The 24,308-nt window shown below is 40.8% G+C and overlaps 1 protein-coding gene across 1 annotated transcript in view; it reads right to left on the bottom strand.

Moving 5' to 3' along the window:
* Positions 1–24,308, bottom strand: part of NELL1 (neural EGFL like 1) — a 964,969-nt gene that overhangs the window by 855,263 nt on the left and 85,398 nt on the right. The window contains exon 2 of the mRNA XM_055416043.2: positions 18,328–18,478. Within this exon, the coding sequence (XP_055272018.2) occupies positions 18,328–18,478 (151 nt within the window). The remainder of the gene's footprint in view (positions 1–18,327; positions 18,479–24,308) is intronic.

Raw genomic sequence — 24,308 nt, 5'->3', positions numbered from 1 at the left:
AAAGCAAAACAGCTGTCTGAGGAGGCCTTACAAATAGCTGTGAAAAGAAGAGAAGTGAAAAGCAAAGGAGAAAGGGAAAGATATACCCATTTGAATGCAGAGTTCCAAAGAATAGCAAGGAGAGATAAGAAAGACTTCCTCAGTGATCAATGAAAAGAAATAGAGGAAAACAATAGAATGGGGAAGATTAGAGATCTCTTCAAGAAAATTAGATACAAAGGGAACATTTCATGCAAAGATGGGCTCAGTAAAGGACAGAAATGGCATGGACCTAACAGAAGCAGAAGATATTAAGAAAAGCTGGCAAGAATACACAGAAGAACTGTACAAAATAAGATCTTCACGACCCAGTTAATCATGATGGTGTGATCACTCACATAGAGCCAGACATCCTGGAATATGAAGTCAAGGGGGCCTTAGGAAGCATCACTACGAATAAAGCTAGTGGAGGTGATGGAATTCCAGTTGAGCTATTTCAAATCCTGAAAGATGACGCTGTGAAAGTGCTGCACTTGATATGTCAGCAAATTTGGAAAATTCAGCAGTTTTCCAGAGTCCCTGGAAAAGGTCAGTTTTCATTCCAATCCCAAAGAAAGGAAAAGCCAAAGAATGCTCAAACTACCACACAATTGCACTCATCTCACACGCTAGTAATGCTCAAAATCCTCCAAGCCAGACTTCAGCAATACATGAAAATGAACTTCCAGATGTTTAAGTTGGGTTTAGAAAAGGCAAAGGAACCAGAGATCAAATTGCCAACATCCATTGGATCATCGAAAAAGCAAGAGAGTTCCAGAAAAACATCTATTTCTGCTTTATTGACTATGCCAAAGCCTTTGATTGTGTGGATCACAATAAACTGTGGAAAATTCTGAAAGAGATGGGAATACCAGACCACCTGACCTGCCTCTTGAGAAACCTGTATGCAGGTCAGGAAGCAACAGTTAGAACTGGACATGGAACAACAGACTGGTTCCAAATAGGAAAAGGAGTACATCAAGGTTGTATATTGTCACCCTGTTTATTTAACTCATATGCAGAGTACATCATGGGAAACCCTTGACAGGAAGAAGCACAAGCTGGGATCAAGATTGCAGGGAGAAATATCAATAACCTCAGATATGCAGATGACACCACCCTTATGGCATAAAGTGAAGAAGAACTAAAGAGTCTCTTGATGAAAGTGAAAAAGGAGAGTGAAAAAGCTGGCTTAAAGTCAACATTCAGAAAACTAAGATCATGGCATCCGGTCCCATGACTTCGTGGTAAATAGATGGGGAAACAACAGAAACAGTGAGAGACTTTATTTTCTTGGGCTCCAAAATCACTGCAGATGGTGACTTCAGCCATGAAACTAAAAGACACTTGCTCCTTGGAAGGAAAGTTATGACCAACCTAGATAGCATATTAAAAAGCAGAGACATTACTTTGCCAACAAAGGTACATCTAGTCAAGGCTATGGTTTTTCCAGTGGTCATGTATGGATGTGAGAGTTGGACTGTAAAGAAAGCTCAGCACCGAAGAATTTGAACTGTGGTGTTGGAGAAGACTCTTGAGAGTCCCTTAGACTGCAAGGAGATCCAACCAGTCCATCCTAAAGGAGATCAGTCCTGGGTGTTCACTGGAAGGACTGATGTTGAAGCTGAAACTCCAATACTTTGGCCACCTGATGCAAAGAGCTGACTCATTTGAAAAGACCCTGATGCTGGGAAAGATTGAGGGCAGGAGAAGAAGGGGGCCACAGAGGATGAGATGGTTGGATGGCATCACCGACTCAATGGACATGGGTTTGGGTGGACTTCTGGAGTTGGTGATGGACTGGGAGGCCTGGAGTGCTGCGGTTCATGGGGTCACAAAGAGCTGGACACAACTGAGCAAGTGAACTGAACTGAACTAGATGATGCATATTTAAGTTTTATCTGCTGTTTCCTTAATCAAGAAGAAGCTTCCTTCCAGAAGGAGATCCCATTTCCCAGAGACTATCTCCCATCTATTCTTACCCTTTTCAGCTTTTCTCTATTTTGGTTAATTTGTTTAACTAAAAACTTGAGCAAAGTAAACTCAAGGAACTATACACTATGTGACACGCAAACACAAGGATAAAAAAGTCATACCACCTCCTCCTATCTGCTCAGAGCACAGTACCTCCCAGTAGTCCAAGTCAGAACCTAGGCCATCACCCTTGACCCCTCCCTCTCTGTTCCCCACAATATCCAACACAACTACAGCCAGTTCACCACCTCCTCACTGTCTCTTAAATTAATCCATCTGCACCACCATTATTGGACATAGTCCACGTCTCCATCCTCTTGAATCCAGATTCTGGAAAGTTTCAGCAACCTTCTAACTGGCCTTTCATCTCCAATTTTGCCTCTTCCATGCAATTCTCCACTAAGCAGTAGATGTGATTTTTCTAAAATACAAATCTAATCATGGCACACCTGTACTTAGATCCCTTCCATGACTCCTCATTGCCCTTGAAGTAAAGGCTAAGCCCAACGAATAGCTTAGAAGGCCATTCACAGTCCAGCCTCTTGCTTAACTCTCTGGTTCACTTCTGGCCTCACCTCGCCCCTACGTCCCTACCTATGCCCTGCCCACTCTCCAACAACATGGCATTTTTCTTCAATTAATTTAACCCACCATGATCTCTCACATCTCTCGCCCCTTCACTCATGCTGTATCCAGAACTCTGTGTTCATCGTCGTCTGGCTGATTTCTACTTATTCTACTTTGCCTCTTAAGCATAACCCTCATTGAGAAGGCTTTCCAACCTCTTTTGGGAAAATCAAGGTATTCTGCTCTGTGCTCCCTACATTCCTAGTAGGGCACTAACCACACTTTGTGGTGTTTCACTGATTATCTCTATCCCTACATGCTTCACAGTTGTAGCCCAGTATCTACCACCACACAAGGTATATGACAGATTTTCATTAATATTTCCTGAATGTTATTAATGAAGGCGTTTACAGTATAATAAGAACACAGTTCTAAATCTACAACCTCCCCAAATTTATTTGCAAAGTGACAACCTACGTGTATACTTTGAAAACAGCATAGAGAGATCTGCATTTGGTCAAGATTCCAATTTGAACTTGCTTCTTTCCTTCCCAATTGTAAGCAATTTAACAACTGAAGTCACCTACTTTTTTAATATAAGCCTTGTGCTATGTATCCTTGAGGGAAGAATTAAACTTGAGTTTATATAAGAACTTTAATTTCTAAAAATGTACTGTTAATCATCCATGAAAAAAGTTTTCTCTTGGGTTATGTTCAAAACAGGTAATACTCATCTAGAATTCCTTCCACCTCCTAGCCCTCCATTCTGACAGTCTTCAATAAATTGTCTGAAACTACAAAATAATTTACATATTAGCATAAATCATCCGTAATTAGGAAGGCAAATCTGCAGCTTAGAAACTACCAAATGCATTCCATTAGGACAGCCACTGTTTCTAGATTATACATAACAATGGCTTAACGTGAAAACCTAAACACTATTTTAAATGATGAGGAATTGCCAATATCTACCTTTTTCACTTCTGAAGAATTTGGGAAGGTATGAGGGAATATCTACCAAAAAAAAACCTGAGAAGAGAAAGGGCAATAACATTTGTTGAGTACCTAGAAAAATGAGACATGAGGAAATATTCACCTAAGCACTCCTGTTGAATAACTATGACATTAGGCTTCCTAGATGATGCTAGTGGTAAAGAATCCACCCGCCAATGCAAGAGACTCAGGTTCTATTCCTGGGTCAGGAAGACTCACCCTAAAGTAGGAAACTGCAACCCACTCAGCATTCTTACCTGGGAAATCCCATGAACAAAGGAGCCTGGTAGGCTATAGTCCATGAGGTTGCAAAGAATCAGACACAACTGAGTGTGCACATATGCACACGCACACACAACATCATTAATTTCACTTTCCATAAAAGAACACCAAGGTTGAGGTAAATTAAAAGCAACTGCAAAAGTTCACACATCTGATAGCTGATAGACTCAGGAACTGAACCCACATCAATCCAGCATCAAAGTAGAAAGCTCTTTCCGCCACAAGAACGATAAAAACTGAAGAGTAACTTTTTTTTAATTTATTTAATTGGAGGCTAATTACTTTACAATATTGTATTGGTTTTGCCATACATTCACATGAATCCACCACGGGTGTACATGTGTTCCCCATCTTGAACACCCCTCCCATCTCCCTCCCCATATCATCCCTCTGGGCCATTCCAGTGCACCAGCCCCGAGCATCCCGTATCATGCACCGAACCTGGACTGGCGATTTGTTTCACATATGATAATATACATGTTTCAATGCCATTCTCCCAAACCATCCCACCCTCGCCCTCTCCCACAGAGTCCAAAAGACTGTTCTATACATCTGTGTCTCTTTTACTGTCTTGATGGTTATCGTTACCATCTTTCTAAATTCCATATATATGCGTTAGTGTACTGTATTGGTGGTTTACTTTCTGGCTTACTTCACTCTGTATAATAGGCTCCAGTTTCATCCACCTCATTAGAACTGATTCAAATGTATTCTATTTAATGGCTAAGTAATACTCCATTGTGTATGTGGACCACAGCTTTCTTATCCATTCATCTGCAGATGGACATCTAGGTTGTTTCCATGTCCTGGCTATTATAAACAGTGCTGTGAAGAACATTGGGGTACATGTGTGTCTCTCAATTCTGGTACCCTCGGTGTGTATGCCCAGGAGTGGGATTTCTGGGTCATATGGCAGTTCTATTTCCAGTTTTTTAAGGAATCTCCACGCTGTTCTCCATAGTGGCTGTACTAGTTTGCATTCCCACCAACAGTGTAAGAGGGTTCCCTTTTCTCCACACCCTCTCCAGCATTTATTGCTTGTAGACTTTTGAATAGCAGCCATTCTGACTGGCGTGAAATGGTACCTCATTGTGGTTTTGATTTGCATTTCTCTGATTATAAGGGATGTTGAGCATCTTTTTATGTGTTTGTTAGCCATCTGTATGTCCTCTTTGGAGAAATGTCTGTTTAGTTCTTTGGCCCAATTTTTGATTGGGTCGTTTATTTTTCTGGAATTGAGCTGTAGAAGTTGCTTGCATATTTTGGAGATTAATTCTTTGTCAGTTGCTTCATTTGCTATTATTTTCTCCCATTCTGAAGGCTATCTTTTCACCTTACTTATAGTTTCCTTTGTTGTGCAGAAGCTTTTAGTTTTAATTAGGTCCCGTTTATTTTTGCTTTTATTTCCAATATTCTGGAAACATTTGTCTACGTTCTCCTCTAGAAGTTTTATAGTTTCTGGTCTTACATTTAGATCTTTAATCCATTTTGAGTTTATTTTTGTGTAGAGTGTTAGAAAGAGCTCTAGTTTCATTCTTTTACAAGTGGTTGACCAGTTTTCCCAGCACCACTTGTTAAAGAGATTGTCTTTTCTCCACTGAATATTCTTGCCACCTTTGTCAAATGTAAGGTGTCCCTAGGATTTATCTCTGGGCTTTCTAATTTGTTCCATTGATCTATATTTCTGTCTTTGTGCCAGTACCATACTGTCTTGATGACTGTGGCTTTGTAGTACAGCCTGAAGTCTGACAGGTTGATTCCTCCAGTTCCATTCTTCTTTCTCAAGATTGCTTTGGCTATTCAAGGTTTTTTGTATTTCCATACAAATTGTGAAATTATTTGTTCTAGGTCTGAAAAATACCATTGGTAGCTTCATAGGGATTGCACTGAATCTATAGATTGCTTTAGGTAGTATACTCATTTTCACTATATTGATTCTTCCAATCCAGGAACATGGTATATTTCTCCATCTATTAGTGTCCTCTCTGATTTCTTTCCCCAGTGTTTTATAGTTTTCTATATATAGGTCTTTTGTTTCTTTAGGTAGATACTCCTAAGTATTTTATTCTTTTCGTTGCAATGATGAATGGAATTGTTTCCTTAATTTCTCTATTTCTCATTATTCAGTTCAGTTCCGTCACTCAGTCATGTCCGACTCTTCGCGACCCCATGAATCACAGCATGCCAGGCCTCCCTGTCCATCACCAACTCCCAGAGTTCACTCAAACTCAGGTCCATCGAGTTGGTGATGCCATCCATCCATCCATCTCATTCTGTCATCCCTGTCTCCTCCCGCCCCCAATCCCTCCCAGCATCAGAGTCTTTTCCAGTGAGTCAACTCAACTCATGAGGTGGCCAGAGTATTGCAGTTTCAGCTTTAGCATCAGTCCTTCAAATGAACACCCAGGATTGATCTCCTCTAGAATGGACTGGTTGGATCTCCTTGCAGTCCAAGGGACTCTCAAGAGTCTTCTCCATCACCACAGTTCAAAAGCATTAATTCTTCGATGATCAGCTTTCTTCACAGTCCAACTCTCATATCCATACATGAACACGGGAAAAACCATAGCCTTGACTAGATGGACCTTCGTTGGCAAAGTAATGTCTCTGCTTTTTAATATGCTATCTAGGTTGGTCATAACTTTCCTTCCAAGTCTTTTAATTTCCTGGCTGCAATCAGCTTCTGCAGTGATTTTGGAGTACAAAAAAATAAAGTATGACAGTGTATAGGAATGCAAGGGATTTCAGTGTGTCAATTTTATATCCTACAACTTTACTATATTCATTGATTAGCTCTTGTAATTTTCTGGTGGAGTCTTTAGGGTTTTCTATGTAGAGGATCATGTCATCTGCAGTGACAGTTTTACTTCTTCTTTTCCAATTTGGATTCTTTTTATTTCTTTTTCTGCTCTGATTGCTGTGGCCAAAGCTTCCAAAACTATGTTGAATAGTAGTGGTGAGAGTAGGCACCCTTATCTTGTTCCTGACTTTAGGAGAAATGAAAGCAGGAATAGAAGGAATATACCTCAACATAATAAAAGCTATATATGGCAAACCCATAGCAAACAAACCCACATCATTTCTCAATGATGAAAAACTGAAGAGTAACTTGAAATAGAAAAAATTTTTTAAAGGAGATGCCTTCTTAGCAAGTCAAAAATGTCCTGTTCATCTCCTCACAATAGTGTTCCACAGTAAACTTTTTCTTAGACCCCCAACTGTCAGATTCCTGGCTAATTATGTTTAGATTAAATTTCATCTATAATTTAGGAGTAAAATTGAAAACCTGAAGATTTACCATTATATCTTATAGAGTTGCATATAGTGGCAGAATGTTCAATTAGATTTAATCCACGTTAATTAAGCTTTCCATTTTAACAAAGCTCTTTATTAACATACTTTAATCAGGAAAAATCAACATTAAATCTGCATTGCTATTAAGACAGCTCAGCAAGACATTCATCTTTGTTGCTCTACCAATGTGCTCAACTGGCATTATAGAAAAAGAGAATAAAAATCCATCAAATTAGAAATACAGGCAAGAATAACACTGCCCAGTCCACTACAGAAAATAGTCTATTTCTATTATTACCTCCAGGTATGTTTGCAATTGTCTTTACATTTCAGCTTTCCATTTCATTTTATCTATTCACTCAAGATATTCAGGGGAACTCAACTGGCTCAGTTTCCAAGGGAATTTCTAGATACCATTGTGCCAAGTAGTTCACTCCTGGTTTAAGGAATCATCTCCCAAATGATCCACGTCCGGCTGGAATCCCACCACGTGAGAGAGATGCCTGCCTTTAGCCAGAAGGAACCTCAGCTGCTGAATGAACTCTTCCACCATTAATTCAATAATGGCCTTGCCTGAGAAGAGCTGGAAGCCTGGCAGAAACTGGAAACAGATTTCCAAAACAGTAAATTCAGTTTTTCTGGATGACAGAAAAGGCAGTGGATGATGACCTGCCATGGTGCAACGGAGGGAGAGTGTTCAGATCCAAAATGTGGTTCCCTGTGGTGCTTCATCAGCAAAGGTGACTTTTCACTGGAAATTGAACACTACCAGAAGGCTTCGGTGATAGATACTATTTTCCTTTAACCAGTGAACTAAAGTGGTTGTTTGCTCATCTGGCCACTTCCCAGCATCCACCTTCCCCTCAGCATCAAATTTCCACCCTAACATCACCATCATGGCTTTTTGTTTTTTAAATTACAGGCCAACAACTATGGTAGATGTTTAGCAAATACTTCTTTTTTCCCCAAACTTTAGACTTTTCATTTTGTATTGGGGTATGGCCGATTAACAATGTTTTGGTAGTTTCAGGTGAACAATGAAGGGACTCAGCCATACATATATATGTATCTATTCTCCCCCAAAACTCGCTCCCATCCAGACTGGCAGATAACATTCAGTAGAGTTCCATGTGCTGTACAATAGGCCCTTGCTGGTTATCCATCTTAAACACAGCAGTGTGGCAAACGCTCCTGCTGCTGCTGCTGCTAAGTCGCTTCAGTCATGTCTGACTCTGTGTGACCCCATAGACGGAAGCCCACCAGGCTCCCCTGTCCCTGGGATTCTCCAGGAAAGAACACTGGAGTGGGTTGCCATTTCCTTCTCCAATGTGTGAAAGTGAAAAGTGAAAGTGAAGTCGCTCAGTTGTGTCTGACCCTTAGCGACCCCACGGACTGCAGCCTACCAGGCTCCTCCATCCATGGGATTTTCCAGGCAAGAGTACTGGAGTGGCTTGCCATTGCCTTCTCCGGGCAAACGCTCCTAGTCCTGTACAAAAATCCCAAGGAGTTACTCGTTTCGGTCTCCAGGTACTAGCAACTTTGCCCTTTTCACTGTCCTATGCAACCTCCCACATATAGTACATCTGGGGCAGTATGTATTCCAGGGACAACATATTCCATGTGAACCTTGGGAATCAGACATGACATTTCTGAGCAGCCCTAAACAGAGCCAAAGTAAAGGAATCATCTGTCTGCTTAATATTAACAGTTGCTAATTACATACTATGTGCCTCTGAGTACCGCCTGGCAAAAACCCCAGTGTGATGCAGTCTCTTACCTGTGCTATTATCATTATTTGGGTACAGACCACATTCCAAACAATCAAGACAGAGACTGCCTAGTTACTCCAGTAACCAGGCTTTCCCATTCTTGGCACACAGTTAGAACCAATTTCCCATTATGGTCAATAAAATGTGGTACAGGCAATGCATGACACTTCCAGGATTAGCCCTTAAAGCTATCCAGGGAGATGATGACAAAAGTCTAATCATAGTAGAAGCTATCAATCTACCTCTCTCAGAATTTCATAGTTCAAGGTCATAAAATAAAACATAGTTGAATAACGTAACTAAGATGCTACACAAAGGTTTATCTGTATACACACAAACTACACATCCTTTTAAGATGTTTCCCCTCAGAAAATAAAAGTAGTGAGTACGTACAGATACCAGAAAAGATTTTCACTCTCATTACCTTACAGCACATATTATACATCTTTCAGTTCAGTTCAGTCGCTCAGTCGTGTCCGACTCTTTGTGACCCCATGAATCACAGCACGCCAGGCCTCCCTGTCCATCACCAACTCCCGGAGTTCACTCAAACTCATGTCCATCGAGCCGGTGATGCCATCCAGCCATCTCATTCTCTGTCGTCCCCTTCTCCTCCCGCCCCCAATCCTTCCCAGCATCAGAGTCTTTTCCAGTGAGTCAACTCGTTGCATGAATTAACCATAAAAACAAGAAGTCATCCATTAAGCACTTCTTCACTTAATCACTTCAAAATTTTTAAATATTCCTCTAACTTAGATCAAAAAGAGGGAGTTAAACTGAAATTTAAGAACTATAGAAAAGAACTGAAAATGAAAACAGTATATAGCGGTATCCATGGGCTGTATTCAAACTGATACTCATAGGAAAATATAAAGTCTTTAGTGATTTTACCAGTAAACAGAAAATACTGAAAACAAGTTAACTAAACATCGAAGGAGCGAGTAAAAATACCAAAGTGATTGAAAAAGAGGCAAGAAGAAAAAATCAATGAATTTAAAGTGGAAAAAATAGCAGACCTCAATAACGCTTAAGAACTGTTTCATTAAAAAGGTCAATAAATTACACAATCCATGATGAGCTTCACCAAGAAGGAAACATATATATTTCATATTACAAGTTAATGAAGAAATAACCACAAATATAAACATTTTATTAAGTAAAGGAATATAATGTCCAACTATTTGCCCAAAAGAGGGAGATCGATAAAATTTATGATTTCAACAAAATGTAAACTGGTCCACAGAAGAGTCTAAAATTAATTAAATAGAACAATGCCATAAAAGAGATGAGAAATGAACATTTTCAGTAATAAAGGATTTCCCAGCCTCCCCAAACACAAATTATCAGCCCACATTATTTTCAGGAAAATTCTATCAGAAACATTTATAAAAGAGGTATTGCCTCTATATTTAAACCAGTCTAGAGCATAAAATTCAAAAAGCTTTGAATTAAATCACATAGTCAGAAAAACCTACTGTATCTCACTTATGAGTTAAAAAGTATTTAATGAGTTTAAAGTGTTTAGAACAATGTCTAGCATTTCAGTTCAGTTCAGTCGTTCAGTTGCTCAGTCGTGTCCGACTTTATCAGCACTTAAATCATTACCATTTTATTATTATCATTAATATTGATGCAAAAATTTTAAACATTAGTACAGTTCTTAAAAATGAACTGATCTATTAATTTTACAAAAACAAAACCTTAATTTTTAAAACAATTAAAATTTGAAAATGCAAAAAAAAAAGTAAATATAAATTTAAGGATTTCAGAAATAATTCAACTTTATGGACTCAATATAATTAATGCTAATAAATGAAAGAAAAAAATAATTATCTCAAAAGGTACCCAGAGAGGGTGTTTAGTAAAATGTTACAACAGTTCATAATTTTTTGGCCTTTTAAATCAGATGACAACTTTATGTGTGTATATATATACAAAACACACACATATATATATACCATATATACACATATATATAAGCAAGATTGACTTAATAACATGTAACAGCTGTTCATGATCTTTTGACCTTCCAGTAAATCAGGAACAGAACTAAGTTTCCTTTACATGGTAATGTGTATATATGTATCTATACATATACACATGTAAGATAGATTAGAAGCTATCAGACAATATATTAAGCAGATAAGGAAAACATTAATATAGTACTGTCTGCTGCTTCTCTCTGACTTTAATGAGGACCTTTAATCTCAAGAGTCTAGCCAGTATCATAAGACAAGAAAAAGGGATAGCCAAGCTACTCTAAATACTGGAATGAGAGAGACAAAACTCATTATTATCAAGTTACAAAATAGTATACTTAAAATCAAGGAGGATCATCTTAAAAAAACAAAAACAAAAAAATTTAAATGCCTAGTGCCTGTGGACTAAGTCACTTCAGTCATGTCCAACTCTTTGCAGCCCTGTAGACTGTAGTCCACCAGGCTCCTCGGCCCATAGGGATTCTCCAGGCAAGAATACGGGAGTGGGGTTGCCATTCCCTCCTCCAGGGGATCTTCCCAACCCAGGGATCAAACCCAGGTCTCCTACATTGCAGGCAGGAGAGTAAGCCTGGCTGCATCTGAGTAAGCCACCAGAGAAGCAAATACATGTACATGATACATAATCAACAAACGTTATCTAAAAAAAAAAAAAAAAAAACTATTCCACATAACTCACATAGCCTAAAAGTCTAATACAAAAATCAGACCAAAGGCATCAAAAGAAAACTACAAATCATTCTTTCTCATGAATATAGATACAAATATTAATATACTATCAAATCCAGGAACATATGAAAAGAACTATATCGCACATGACTAAGTTGGATTTATCCCAGGCATGCAATCTTGCTATAATGTCCAAAATCAACTAGTATAATATCTCACATCAATAGAATAGGATAAAACTACATGATCATCTTGATAGATAAAGAAAAGCACTTGAAAAAAGTTAATACTCTTTCATGATAGAAAACACTCAAACTAGAAATGGAAGAGAACTTCCTCAACCTGATAAAGGCATGTTAGGAACAGAAGGAAATTTCTTCAACCTAATTTCTTCAGCATCTAAGAAAATCTACAACTAACATCACACTTCATAGTGAAAGATTGAAAGCTTTCCTCCTTAAGATCAGAAACAAGACTATCTGTTCCTATCACTTCTAGTAAACATTGTACTGGAAGTTCTATTCAGAGCAATTAGTCAAGAAAATAAAAGGCATTCAGATAAGACAGAAATAAAACTATCTGTAGATGATTTGATCTTTTAAGGAAAAATTTAAGAAAGTCTTTAAAAAATTATTAGAATAAAATAAATCAGCAAAGCTGCAGGATACAAGATTAATATGCAAAGATCAATTTGAATTTCTATAAAGTAGCAATGAATAGACATGAAATTAGTAATTACATTTACAGTGGCATCAAAAAGAATATTTAACAACCATTTTTTAAAAATATTGTTCAGATGGCAATACCCTCCACACTGATCTACAGATTCAATGCAATCCCTTTCAAAGTCCAGCTGATATTTTTGCAGAAATTGAAAAGCTGGTCGTAATACTCATATGGAAATTCAAGAGAACTGAAATAGCCAAAACAATCTTGAAAAGGAAGAAACAAAGTTGCAGGAGTCACATTTATCAATTTCAAAACTTAACACAAAGCCAAATAATCAAAACAGTCCTGGCATAAGAACAGACATATACATCAATGGAATAGAATTTGAGACTCCAGAAATAAACCGTCATATTTATGTGCAATTGATCTTCAACAAGGTTACCAAGAAAATTCATTGGTCTCCAATAAATGGTGCAGGGACAACTGGCTATCCACATACAAAACATCAAGTTGGACCACTACCTCACACCACATAGAAAACGGACTCAAAATCTATCGAAGATCTAAATGTAAATATTAAGCCTATAAAACTCTTTAAAGAAATCATATGCAGTAAATCTTCAGACTCAGGATTAGGCAATGGTTTCTTCAAAAAGAAGTACAAGCAACAAAAGAAAAACTGAACATCAAATTTAACAACATTTTTGCCTCCAAGTATATCATGAAGAAGATGATGGAATCTACAGAATGGGGGGGGGGGATCTATAAATCATATGTAATAAAGGACTTGTACCTATAAAATAATTAATACAAAATCATAAAGACAAACAACCCAGTTAGAAATGGACAAATGCTCTGAACAGACCATTTTCCAAAGAGGATATATAGCAGCCAATAAGTGCCTGAAAAGATACTCAACATTATCTGCCATCAGGAAAATCTAAATGAAAACCACAGCACAGAGAACATACTGTATAGCAAAGGGACCAATACTCAACAATTCTCAGTGGCTACCTAAATGAGAAGGAAATCCAAAAAAGAGGGGATACATGTATACATAGAGCTGATTCACTTTGTATACACCAGAAACATAACATTGTAAAGTAACTGTACTTCAGTTAATAAAAAGTCACAGTGCAGTATCACTTCACATCTACTAAGATGATTATATCAAAAAGAAAGATAATAACAAGAATATGGAGAAATTGGAACTCTCATACATTACTGGTAGAAAGGTAAAATGGTACAGGCACTTTGAAAGACAGTCTGACAATTCTACAAAACAGTTAAACATAGTGACTACTTGATTCAGCATGTCTATTCTCTAGTTAAATACCAAGGGAATAAAAATATGTGTTCACACAAAAATTTGAACAGGAAAGCTCATAGCAGCATTATTCATAATAGCTAACAAGAGGAAACAACTCTAATGCCCCATCAATTGATGAATGGATAAATAAAAGGTGTATCCAAACAATGCAATATTATTCTGCAATAAAATGAAATGAACTACTGGCCCACACTACCAACATGAAAGAACTTTGAAAACATTCTAAATAAAAGAAGCCAGCTACAAAGGACCACAAATTGTATGATGCCATTTATATAAAATGTCCAAATAGGCAAATCCATAGAGACAGAAGGCTATTGCCAAAGGCTGGGGGAATGATGAGGAGATGGTGGAGTGACAGCTAAGAGGTGTGAGATTTCTATGGGGGGTAATGAAAACCAGATCTTTACTACCTAAAGCCAAGTGCATTACAGATTCAGAGTTAATCCTTTATAGTAATACTTCCCCTTGATTAGACTAAACAAACATGGAGGAAGGCACCATAGAATTAAGAAGTGGAGGGGAATGTTTCATATTTCCTCATTTATTTTGAGTCAAGACCTGAGGTTTTCCTATTACAGTGAAAATGGTCATATGATTTCCATTCAATGATCCTCAGGTTCTATTAGAAACCTGCCAGGAAAGTAAGAAAAGGTAGCCTCAGATGACTCTACATGACAACACCAAAAGGGTTTTCAAAACCTTTAAGATATGGATTTTTTTAGATTCCAAAAGAGAAACCCATAAAATAGTGTTTCAAGACTTAGGAATAGACAAGGAAAGGAAATACATATTTTAAGAGCTGTGCACTTAACATACACAATATTTTTTCATGAATTACCGCCACACTGCAAAGTAGATGATTATCCCCATCTACAGACAAGGAAATTGAGGTTCCAAGACATTCCATGGCAGGTATGGCAAAGCTAGAAGTCAGACTCCAGGCTCCATGACATCTGACTCTGGAATTCTCCTATATCGGCTGCCATTCCACTCACTTCTCACCTGCTTTGGGAACCTCTCTGCTTCCACTGAGAAGCATTTGAAAACACCGTACATTCTATTTCTGGACATTTATATGGCCCTCAAGCGGAGGAGGCCCTCACACCCAACCCCTAAGCCAGTGAGGCAAGGACATGACCTTCCCATGTCTGTGAAGCTGAGATTGGCTTGACATCTCCACCCTTGGGCAATAAGAATCTGCACTCTCTCCCAACCTACAGAACACAGTGACTCTAACCCATACCTGCTCACCAACACATACGCCAACTTGCTTTCTCCAGGCTGACCCAGAAACAGCCAGCTCACTGTACTGCTGGCAGCATCCTCACTGAAGGCTCAGGGTCCATCAATCCCTCTGAGGCTAAGGACAAATTTAACCACTGAAGAGAAACAGAACAGTTGATCCTCACCTCTGCTGGAAATGTGCATGAAAAGACCCTCAGCTCCAGCCAAACTGGTCTATTCTCTGCTCTTTTCTCTTCACACACACACACACAAAAAAAGAATTCTGTTTCCTTAATTTCTCCCCTGTGAGACTGCCCACACTGTTCTCCCTACTTCGGTACCCTTCCCTTTCCCTTGCCTGCAAAACTCAACCGGTTTCAGGAGTCTGCCCTCTAGGTCGTCTTCCTTAACCGCCAACTTAAAATACCAAATTCACTGAACCTAACACCTTTCCATCATTTTTGGCCTCAGTGGGCCTATCCAGGTTGACACATCAAAAAGTAGCACAAGGAAGGTTTACTGAACTCTGGTTCCCCAGTATAGACTCTGACATGAGAATGTAAGAGCTAGTGATTAAAGAAGTGCTTCCAGGAGAGGGAGGGAGTAAAACAGGAAGTCACAGCCTCAGCCTGTTTCCTGGTCGCTCTGGGGAATGAATGAAGCCTCAGAGCCTGACTGGTCTCCCGGCATCCAAGGCCAAGGGACTAGGCTTCCATACTCTACGCTCATCAGTCAATCATTGACTTCAGGCTGCCTGGGGAGGAAGTAAACTCCCAGACACTTCCACTCTGAGTACAGTAGGATGAAGAGGCTATAGAAGCTGATGTCCTGTGCTCTGAGGCAAGTTGTTAGATGCTAACCTTTGGAAACAGAGTCCATCGAAGGCAGGTGAAGGGCACACCGAACCTACACAAGAGATCTGAGGGGGTCAGGGAGGGTGGCACCGTGTCTGCTGCGAGGTCAAGGCAGGGCCAGCTTCAGGGGCATGTGACCAGTATATCTGCACAGGATTCTGCCCTCAGAAGGGCCCCACGCTTCTGGTTTCTGCCCTCAGAAGGGCCCACGCTTCTGGTTTAATAGTCTGCAGTCACCGTCTTGAAATTCTTAGTAATTTTACCTTTGACTGCATTTCCTAAGTGAGGTCTGGTGGGACAGTGGAGCACACACTGGGCAGGCTCTGTTCATGTGCAGCCCTGCCTCCCAACACCTGCCACCTCCCTGGGACCAGTTCTCAGCCACTGGCTTGGCTGCTCCCTGGTGCCCAGGGCCCACCTGCCCTTCCCACACCCCCTGCCCAGTAACTCTTGCCACCCTCTGCCTGGGCCGTGACTGTTACATGGGCTTGGGGATTCGTGTTCCCACTGTCCAGTAGGGGAGGAGGGGGCACAGAATCAGTTTGTGGGAGCCACATAATTTTGAAATTAGCTATACACTGCCTTTTAACTCCAATGGAATACTTTTCTATTAATAGCTTTTTTTTATTCCTTAGTTTTTTGTGTGGTCATGCCCTGCTTCCCACACCAAACTCTTAGATATTGTGTCTTTCATTTCCCCACAAAAAGTCGCATAGCACCTAGAACACAGTAGGTGCTTCGTAAGTATTTTCAGAGGATTAATATAAAGCAGGTATTACATTAAAACTGGCAGGGAGGTTCCAATCCAAGATGGTGACTTAAGAAGATCCTGAGCACACCTCACCCAATGGACACACTGAGTCTACAGCTACCAATGGAACAATTACCTCTAGAGAAAACCTATAGACTGGCTAAGGATGTGGGCAAATGAGAATAAAAAATCAATAAAACTACATTGAAGCAGATAGGAGAGGGTGGGCCATAATCTCACCGTAGACCCCAACCTCATTCAGAGATCCACAGTCAGGAGGAATTCAAAACCTAGAATTTCTGTTTAAGGGGCAAAGAGTTTGAACTCCACAGCAAGGACCCCAGTTCTTAAGACCTCCACCTAAGAGACAAGCCCCCCACAATGTCTAGCTTTGAAAACCAAAGGGATTCCTGTTCCCAGGACCCTCAAGGCTATAATGATATGAGAAAGAGCTCACCCACCCACCTGGCTGGGGTGGGGGTGGGGGGCGGCCAGGTCAGAGGCAGCTCATTTGCTTACAGTAAAGCATTGGCTTGAGGGGAAGGCATCTAATCTAACAGACATATTCAGGGGCCTGCCGTTAACACTCTCCAGGAGGAAGACAGGCAGCCACACCATCTTGGAGTTCTCAGTCTGTGAACTCCAGGTGAGTTAGTATAAAGAGAAATTTTGCACTATCCAGTGCCCTGGGTTTGTTTGTTTGCTTGTTTTTTACAGCTGTCACCCAAGGGACACCTTTCATTGCCTAACCCTGGAGCCAAGCTCCTGGATCCCATGGAACTGTAACAGTCGAAGAGAGAGTCCTTGGCAGGTTACCACTTCCAGGGTACTGCATATACAGCAGACTGAAACACACTCCCAGTCTTTTTGAGAAAGAGGCCTACTTGCCTGTCCAGGGGCTCTGGTCTGGGGAGCAAGCTTCCGGTTTGGCACACTTACGGGGGCCAGGAGAGGGGGCTCTCAGGGAACGGAGGCTTGTGGACACGCTCTTTGTCCCCTCTCCTTCTGCTTCACTCCAGCTTCCCAGTATATCCCAGAGAGGCCCTTATACCTTATCTTAGATTATCAGTTAACTTCAAATTCCCTAACAGAGGGACCTTTCAAAATGAAAATCGTTATACAGATTCCCATTATCTATAGGGTCTTTAGTCCAAGTTTTGTGACATGGCATCAAGGCTTTGAAAGGATCTGACTTTCTGCTTGCCTCTGTAACACTACCCATTGCTGACTACCCCAAACATCTCGCCCCTTCCCCACACACACTTACCTGCAAACCGCTTACCTGTACCATCCTCAAATCATGATAACTTCTTTCTGGAAGGCTTTTCTTCCTATTCCGTACTCCCTCCTATACAGCCTGCCAAATATCTACTCATTTGATTTCCTTATCAACCATCATCCTTTCTTGGCTTAAGACAAAGCTTAGTAGAATTGACAGCAAGTACTTTCATCCCCGAAACACAAGTTTCCAGCCCTGTGTCTAAACTTCTTCAGACATTCATTTGTACCTTCCCTACTAACTTCTGTGATATGATCCTTAGAATAACAATTCTATACTATTCATCTTAATATTCCCAGTGTCAATCACAGTTCCTATAAAATAAACACAATGAAGGCCTATTGGAGGTTGCTGGTAAATATAACCACTTAACTTGGTGACCTAAATCTGATGGATAGAATGTGATTTCATATGAGCCAAGTCTATCAGGAGATACAAAATAGGTGAGAAAGACACTCACAAGCGGTCCTTGGAGGGCAAACAAGAAAGCCACTTCACCCGAAGTAAATTCTTAATGCAAAGTTAAGTCCACGAATGTGTTCAACAGCCACAAGGTTTCATCCAGCCAAACATTTTCCTGGAGTTGCACTCTTTACATTTTGTATAGTGCATGAATTCCAGGTAGATCTTGAGAAGTAGACTGCGCTTTCTTACCTATGTTCCAGTTCTCGAATGGACAAGATCACTCCTGACGTGGATGGCTTCTGCTTCACAGTGGCCAAAAAGGTGAACTCACTCTTATTCCGGAACAGCTGGATTAATTTCTCACTCACATGAGGGGCTGCGTGGATCTCTCTTTCTGCATCTAAGGGGTAAAGGAGGAGGAGAAAGGGAAGGTAAGAAGAAATACAGATGGGAAAAAAGGAGAGGGAATACGAGAAGGAAAAGGAGGAAAGATACAGTTAAAAATGCCTTGTCCGGAGGATCCAGGGTACCTTTCCCCTTTGCCCTTCTTGTCAATAGTTTCCATTTTCAGGTGCCGCCCCCTACTCCACATGGCTGCCTGCACTCAAGGCAAAGCCTGGAAATGCTGTCCCGGCCATCATGCCCACTTGTCACTTTGACAAGACCACAATTGGCCAGTCGGTGATTTTTCTGACAGCGATTTTGATGGGACGTGGAGCAATCTGGCCTGCTGCAAACAGATTAGGTTGCTGAAAATAGGGTGAGAGGCAGTCAGATAAATGGGGTCCAAAATTCAGAAAATCCTGAGTCTAATAGGACCCAGTGCCACTCATCAGGCTCTCATTTCCCTTTTCCTGTGGCCTCAGCTTGTATCTCTCCACACACATCTAGGGAAATACGTCCTCACTTTGTGACCAGGAGAGATTTACTAGAGCTAATAATGCCAGACAACTGTGCTTTTGCTAAAAGAATAAATACAAGGCATGCTCAGGATCCATCAGCGTGCCTGGAATTTCTGTGCACATCCAGTAGATGACTGTCCTCATGAAATATTTATTAAAGTTGAGGCCAATTCAGCAGGTCTAGAGGTGTGTGAATTCAGCGAATCCTGCTCCTAGACAGGAATCTTTCTTTCTGCAACATCCACATAATGAGAGAGATCCCTCATGGTTTCATACTCAGACTCCACTTGTCATGATAAAACTGGGCATCACACCACTATTTTACGCTATACTTTCTGGCACCAGAAAGTAGCAAGGGACTGGAATTAGAGAAAAGTATTCAGAGGATTTGGGCTTCCCTGGTGGCTCAGAGGTTAAAGCATCTGCCTCCAATGCGGGAGACCCGGGTTCGATCCCTGGGTCGGGAAGATCCCCTGGAGAAGGAAACGGTAACCCACTCCAGTATTCTTGCCTGGAGAATCCCATGGACAGAGAAGCCTGGTAGGCTACAGTCCACGGGGTCGCAAAGAGTCGGACACGACTGAGCGACAGAACGGATTCAGAGGATTGGTGGCCTTCTCTCATGATCTGCCAATGTCTTCTGCAAGCAATAGGGTGATACATATGGTAACTCTTGGTTATTTCTCTAGGACTGCCTGAGGAACCCTTGAAAAACATATTATAGAACTGCATGATTTACAATAGCCAAGATACAGGAAATAACCTAAGTGTCCATCAACATACGAATTGGTAAAGAAGCTGTGGTATACATATAACGGAATCCTACTCAGCCATCAAAATAGATGATTTACTGCCATTTCCCGAAATATGAATGGACCTGGGCATTATGCTAAGTAAAATAACCCAGACTGAGAAAAGACAAATACTGTACAATATCACATATGTGGAATCTAAAAAATCCAATAATCTAGTGAACATAACAAAAAAAGCAGCAGACTCACAGATGGAGAATCAACTAGTGGTCACCAGAGGAGAGAGGGGAGGGGGAGCGACTATACGCGGTGGGGGAGGGGAGGTATAAACTGTGCGGTGTAATATAGGCTCGAGAACGTACTGCGCAACACGAGAATATACCCACGACTCTGTGGTAACTGTAAATGGAAAGCAACCTTTAAAAACTGCATAAAGAGTTTTTAAAAAGAAAAGAAAAACATAGAACTACAAAGGCCATGTCGCCCAAGCAATATCACAGACTGGTATTAGGACCTTGAACCACCTCATTCTTAAGAGTGAACTTTTAAACAAAAAGAAACCCTCAAATTCTTGACCTCAGGGCTCAGTCTTCTCAACTGCAAAATGAGGGGGATGGACTAGGTGATTCCTCATGGTGCCCCCCAGCTACAACGCCTACAATCCTACGTATTGCCATTTCAAGTTTGCAGCACAGAAAAGAACACAGTCTTCCAGATGTAGGAGTCTAAGCTACAGATGGTGGGAAGTGAGAAATTAATTATTTCCTGCAATGTCAGTAAATAAAGCATGCACAGTCAACAGCAATTGCAGCCACCACAGAAGGTGAGCTGGTGAGCCCTTCGGAAGGTGAACTGGAAGCGGGTGAGGGAACTCAGGAAGGGAAGAATCTCTTCTATTAATAGCAGCCATCAGACTACAGCCACTCCCCACAGTTTCCCGTGAGGAAACTCAAGATGTGAAAACAGGATACTGGCCCGCAGATACGTGAGGTGTGTAGGAATGATTTCAGGGAGCCCAGACATTTGCATTTTTCCATACACAGAAAAGCACTAAATTCCTTAACTTGGGTTACCTGGTTTTCTTTAATTTAAAATAATCTTTTGACTTCAAACTACCTACCTTTTGTGGCAAAATTTCTACATAACCTGGCCCCTCTCCTCGCCTCCTTGGAGTTCTCTCAGGGTTAATTGAGGTGCTGCCTCCCAGGCTTAAGTCCTAAAAATTTCCAGTGAATAAAACATAATGAGTTTGAGTAAGCTCCGGGAGCTTGTGATGGACAGGGAAGCCTGGTGTACCGCAGTCCACGGGGTCGCAAAGAGTCAGACACAACTGAGCGACTGAACTCAACTCAACTTTTAGGTTGTGACTAATCTTTTTACGTCCACAGAAGTAAGGTTGGTCCTCTACTAAGGAATGACCCAACCCAAGAACACTCTACCCACAGAAAACCTACCTGAGTGTCATTTGCTTTCCTGCCTAAAGAAAGGCCTTCCCTACTTTACTACTAAGAGGTATGCTGTCAGGCCTCTGCCAAGGGCTGACATGAGTCACTTGGGGAATGCTTCTATGCCCTTTACAAAATTCTAGCGAAAAACTATCCATTGTTGCTGTTATTCAGCTTCTAAGTTATGTCAGACTCTTTGTGACCCCATGGACGGCAGCACACCAGCCTTCCCTGTCCTTCACTATCTCCCAGAGTTTGCTCAAACTCACGTCCATTGCATCAGTGATGCCATCCAACCATCTCCTCCTCTGTCATCCCCTTTTCCTCCTGCCCTCAATCCTTCCCAGCAGCAGGGTCTTTTCCAATGAATCAGCTCTACGCATCAGGTGGCCAATCTACCAGAGCTTCAGCATCAGTCCTTCCAATGAACATTCAGGATCGATTTCCTTTAGGAGTGATGATTTGAAAGTATCATTTCTTCAGTGCTCAGCATTCTTTATGGTACAACTCTCACATCCATACATAACTAGTGGAAAAACCACAGCTTTGACTAGACGGACCTTTGTCAGCAAAGTGATGTCTCTGCTTTTTAATAACCGTCTAGGTTGGTCATAGCTTTCCTTCTAAGGAGTAAGAGTCTTTTAATTTCATGGCTGCAGTCACCATCTGCAGTGATTTTGGAGCCCAAGAAAATAAAATCTGTCACTGTTTCCACTTTTTCCTCATCTATTTGCCATGAAGTGATGGGACTTTCCATAAAGATATTCAAAACCTATTAAATGTATGGACAAATCACTCTGCAAACTAGAGACCATTAGCCAATGTTTGTTAATGTTATTTTTATTATTATTACTGCTGGGCAAAGAGCCTTGCAATCAGTTTCACTTAGAATTTAGTGCCAGGTAAAAAGTCTTGGTTGAGATTATCATCTAGATTTATATTTTTCCTTTTTGCTACTTCCTTCTTTACTCAGCAGTTAGGATTCAACTGATTGGTGGTGGCTGCCTAGAGAGCTCGCAGAGGATTCTGAAACCTAGGCCCAGCGAAAAGAGGACACTGATTAATCCGCAGGCCGACTGGGGGAATGATGAATATCAGACCAGTTATGGGTGTCCTCACCTCTCAAGTTTCCCTGAGGGATATGACCAATCTGACGGCCCATGACCCCAAAATTTTATATCTGCTACCCTAACCTCTCCTTTAAGTGACAGACTCATATATGCAACGCCCTCCTGACTGTCTCCATGTGCCATCGAATATCATTTCAAGTTGTATCCACGCCTGAGCTCCGTTTCTCTCCAACGACCCTCTACCATCTCCTAGAGTTCCCAGTCTTGGCTAATGGAACCACCCACTTCCTAAGGTCGAAAAACTAGAAATTGTCCTCGATTTTTTCTTTTTCTCCACCCTCCGTATTCAATCCAAGAACATATCATGAGGGCTCCGGCAGCTGGCATCTGTTTATTTCTTCCTGGCCCCACTCTTAAACTTTTGTTCAAACTGCCATCATCTCTCCAATAGCGTCCTCAAGGTCTCCACGCTGCCTTCCCTCCTCTGCCGCCCACACAGCAGCCCAAGTGCCCTTCTTAAAGCAGAAGTCAGGGTCACTTCCATCTGCTGCATAAAACCTTCCAGTGGCTTCCCATCGCTCCCAGGGTAAAATTAGGCTCCTCAGCATGGCCTGCATGGTCACACACAAATTAACTCTTGCCTACCTCTCCCTTCTCCAGCTCACTGCATATGCGACCTCCTGCTCACTCCCTCCAACAACACCCTCATTAATGCCTTATACGCCACTTTGGTGATTTCCCCACCTATCATGTACTGTGATCAACTGTTTCCTTATATCACTTATCATAACTTTGATCCATGTTTCTTACTTCCTTTCTTTCCTCCCTCAACCGTACGCATTATAACTGCAGACATACTTATTTATTCCTTATTGCATCCACAGTTCCTAGTGGCTGGCAGGAAACAGGCATTCAATCAAGATTATTGAATTAATTAACTAATGTATTTTCTATTATGTATCTGCGTAGTTGCTAAGTCTGGTCTGACTCCTTGCGACCCCATGGACTGTAGCCTGCCAGGCTCCCCTGTCCATGGGATTCTCCAGGTTAGAATACTGGAGAGGGTTGCCAATTTCTCCTCCAGGGGATCATCCTGACCCAGGATCGAACCCACATCTCCTGCATTGGCAGGCAGGTTCTTTATCAGTGAGCCACAAGTGAAGCCCCTAAATCTGAGTTTGTTTCTATTTTGCATGTGTATTCATTTGTATTGTTTTTAAATTGCATATAAGTGATATCATACAGTATCAAACAAGTCTCTTCTCCATTCTTGGCTGCCCTAAACCCAGTGCAATGGTGTGGCATGGAGGTGGTGGGAACAGAACCTTACTACATAGACAATGGGATCATTCATAGGAAAGCCAGGAATATTGCTTTCCTGTTATATTTATGGAAATATAAATTTCCATAAATTTTCCATTTATGTAATTTATATTGTTTACATTGTTACTTCAAGTAACCACAAATATTACAGTCAGAAAATAGCATGATACCTTTCGGACATCTAGGAGATAAATGAGTACTTCTTAAGTGACTATCAAATTAAAATGATTTCCAGTGCCAGTTCAGCCTATTCCTCTTTGTAGGACACTCCAGCTAATGCACTAATCCAGCCCAACCCTCCTAGAAAGCTGAATATGTCTTTTACTGGCTTTTCTCATTTATCATTGTAAATGATTGGCATGTTGAAGCAAAGAGATCCCATTAGCACTCAGAGTGAAATATAAAAAAAAAAACGAAAAACATCTACTTTGATAAATTGAGATTTTATGCACATTTTCATTTTCAAAGAAAAAGCTATTTCAAATAAATGTTTTCCATACTTCAGTCACTAAAAAATATAAGAAATCCTACTCCTTTAACAATAATAATTGGACCAGATTTCAAAGAACTAAAGACTAAGTTCTGCAGATAACTAAGCTGTGTGATCTTAGATAAGACACTTGACTTCTCGGATCCTCACACACCATATCTTAAAATTTAAACGATTGAACTCCATGGTCTCCAAGTTGTTTCCTAGTTCAACAGTTCTGTGAATCAGTTTCCCCTGATCCTAAGTCA

Source organism: Moschus berezovskii, chromosome 25 (genome assembly GCF_049115385.1).
Source record: "Moschus berezovskii isolate FMDL1 chromosome 25, NW_MosBer_1.0, whole genome shotgun sequence".
NCBI classification, from domain to species: Eukaryota; Metazoa; Chordata; class Mammalia; order Artiodactyla; family Moschidae; genus Moschus; species Moschus berezovskii.
Note: the sequence above shows the minus strand (reverse complement) of the source record. Positions and strands in the feature narration are given on the sequence as shown.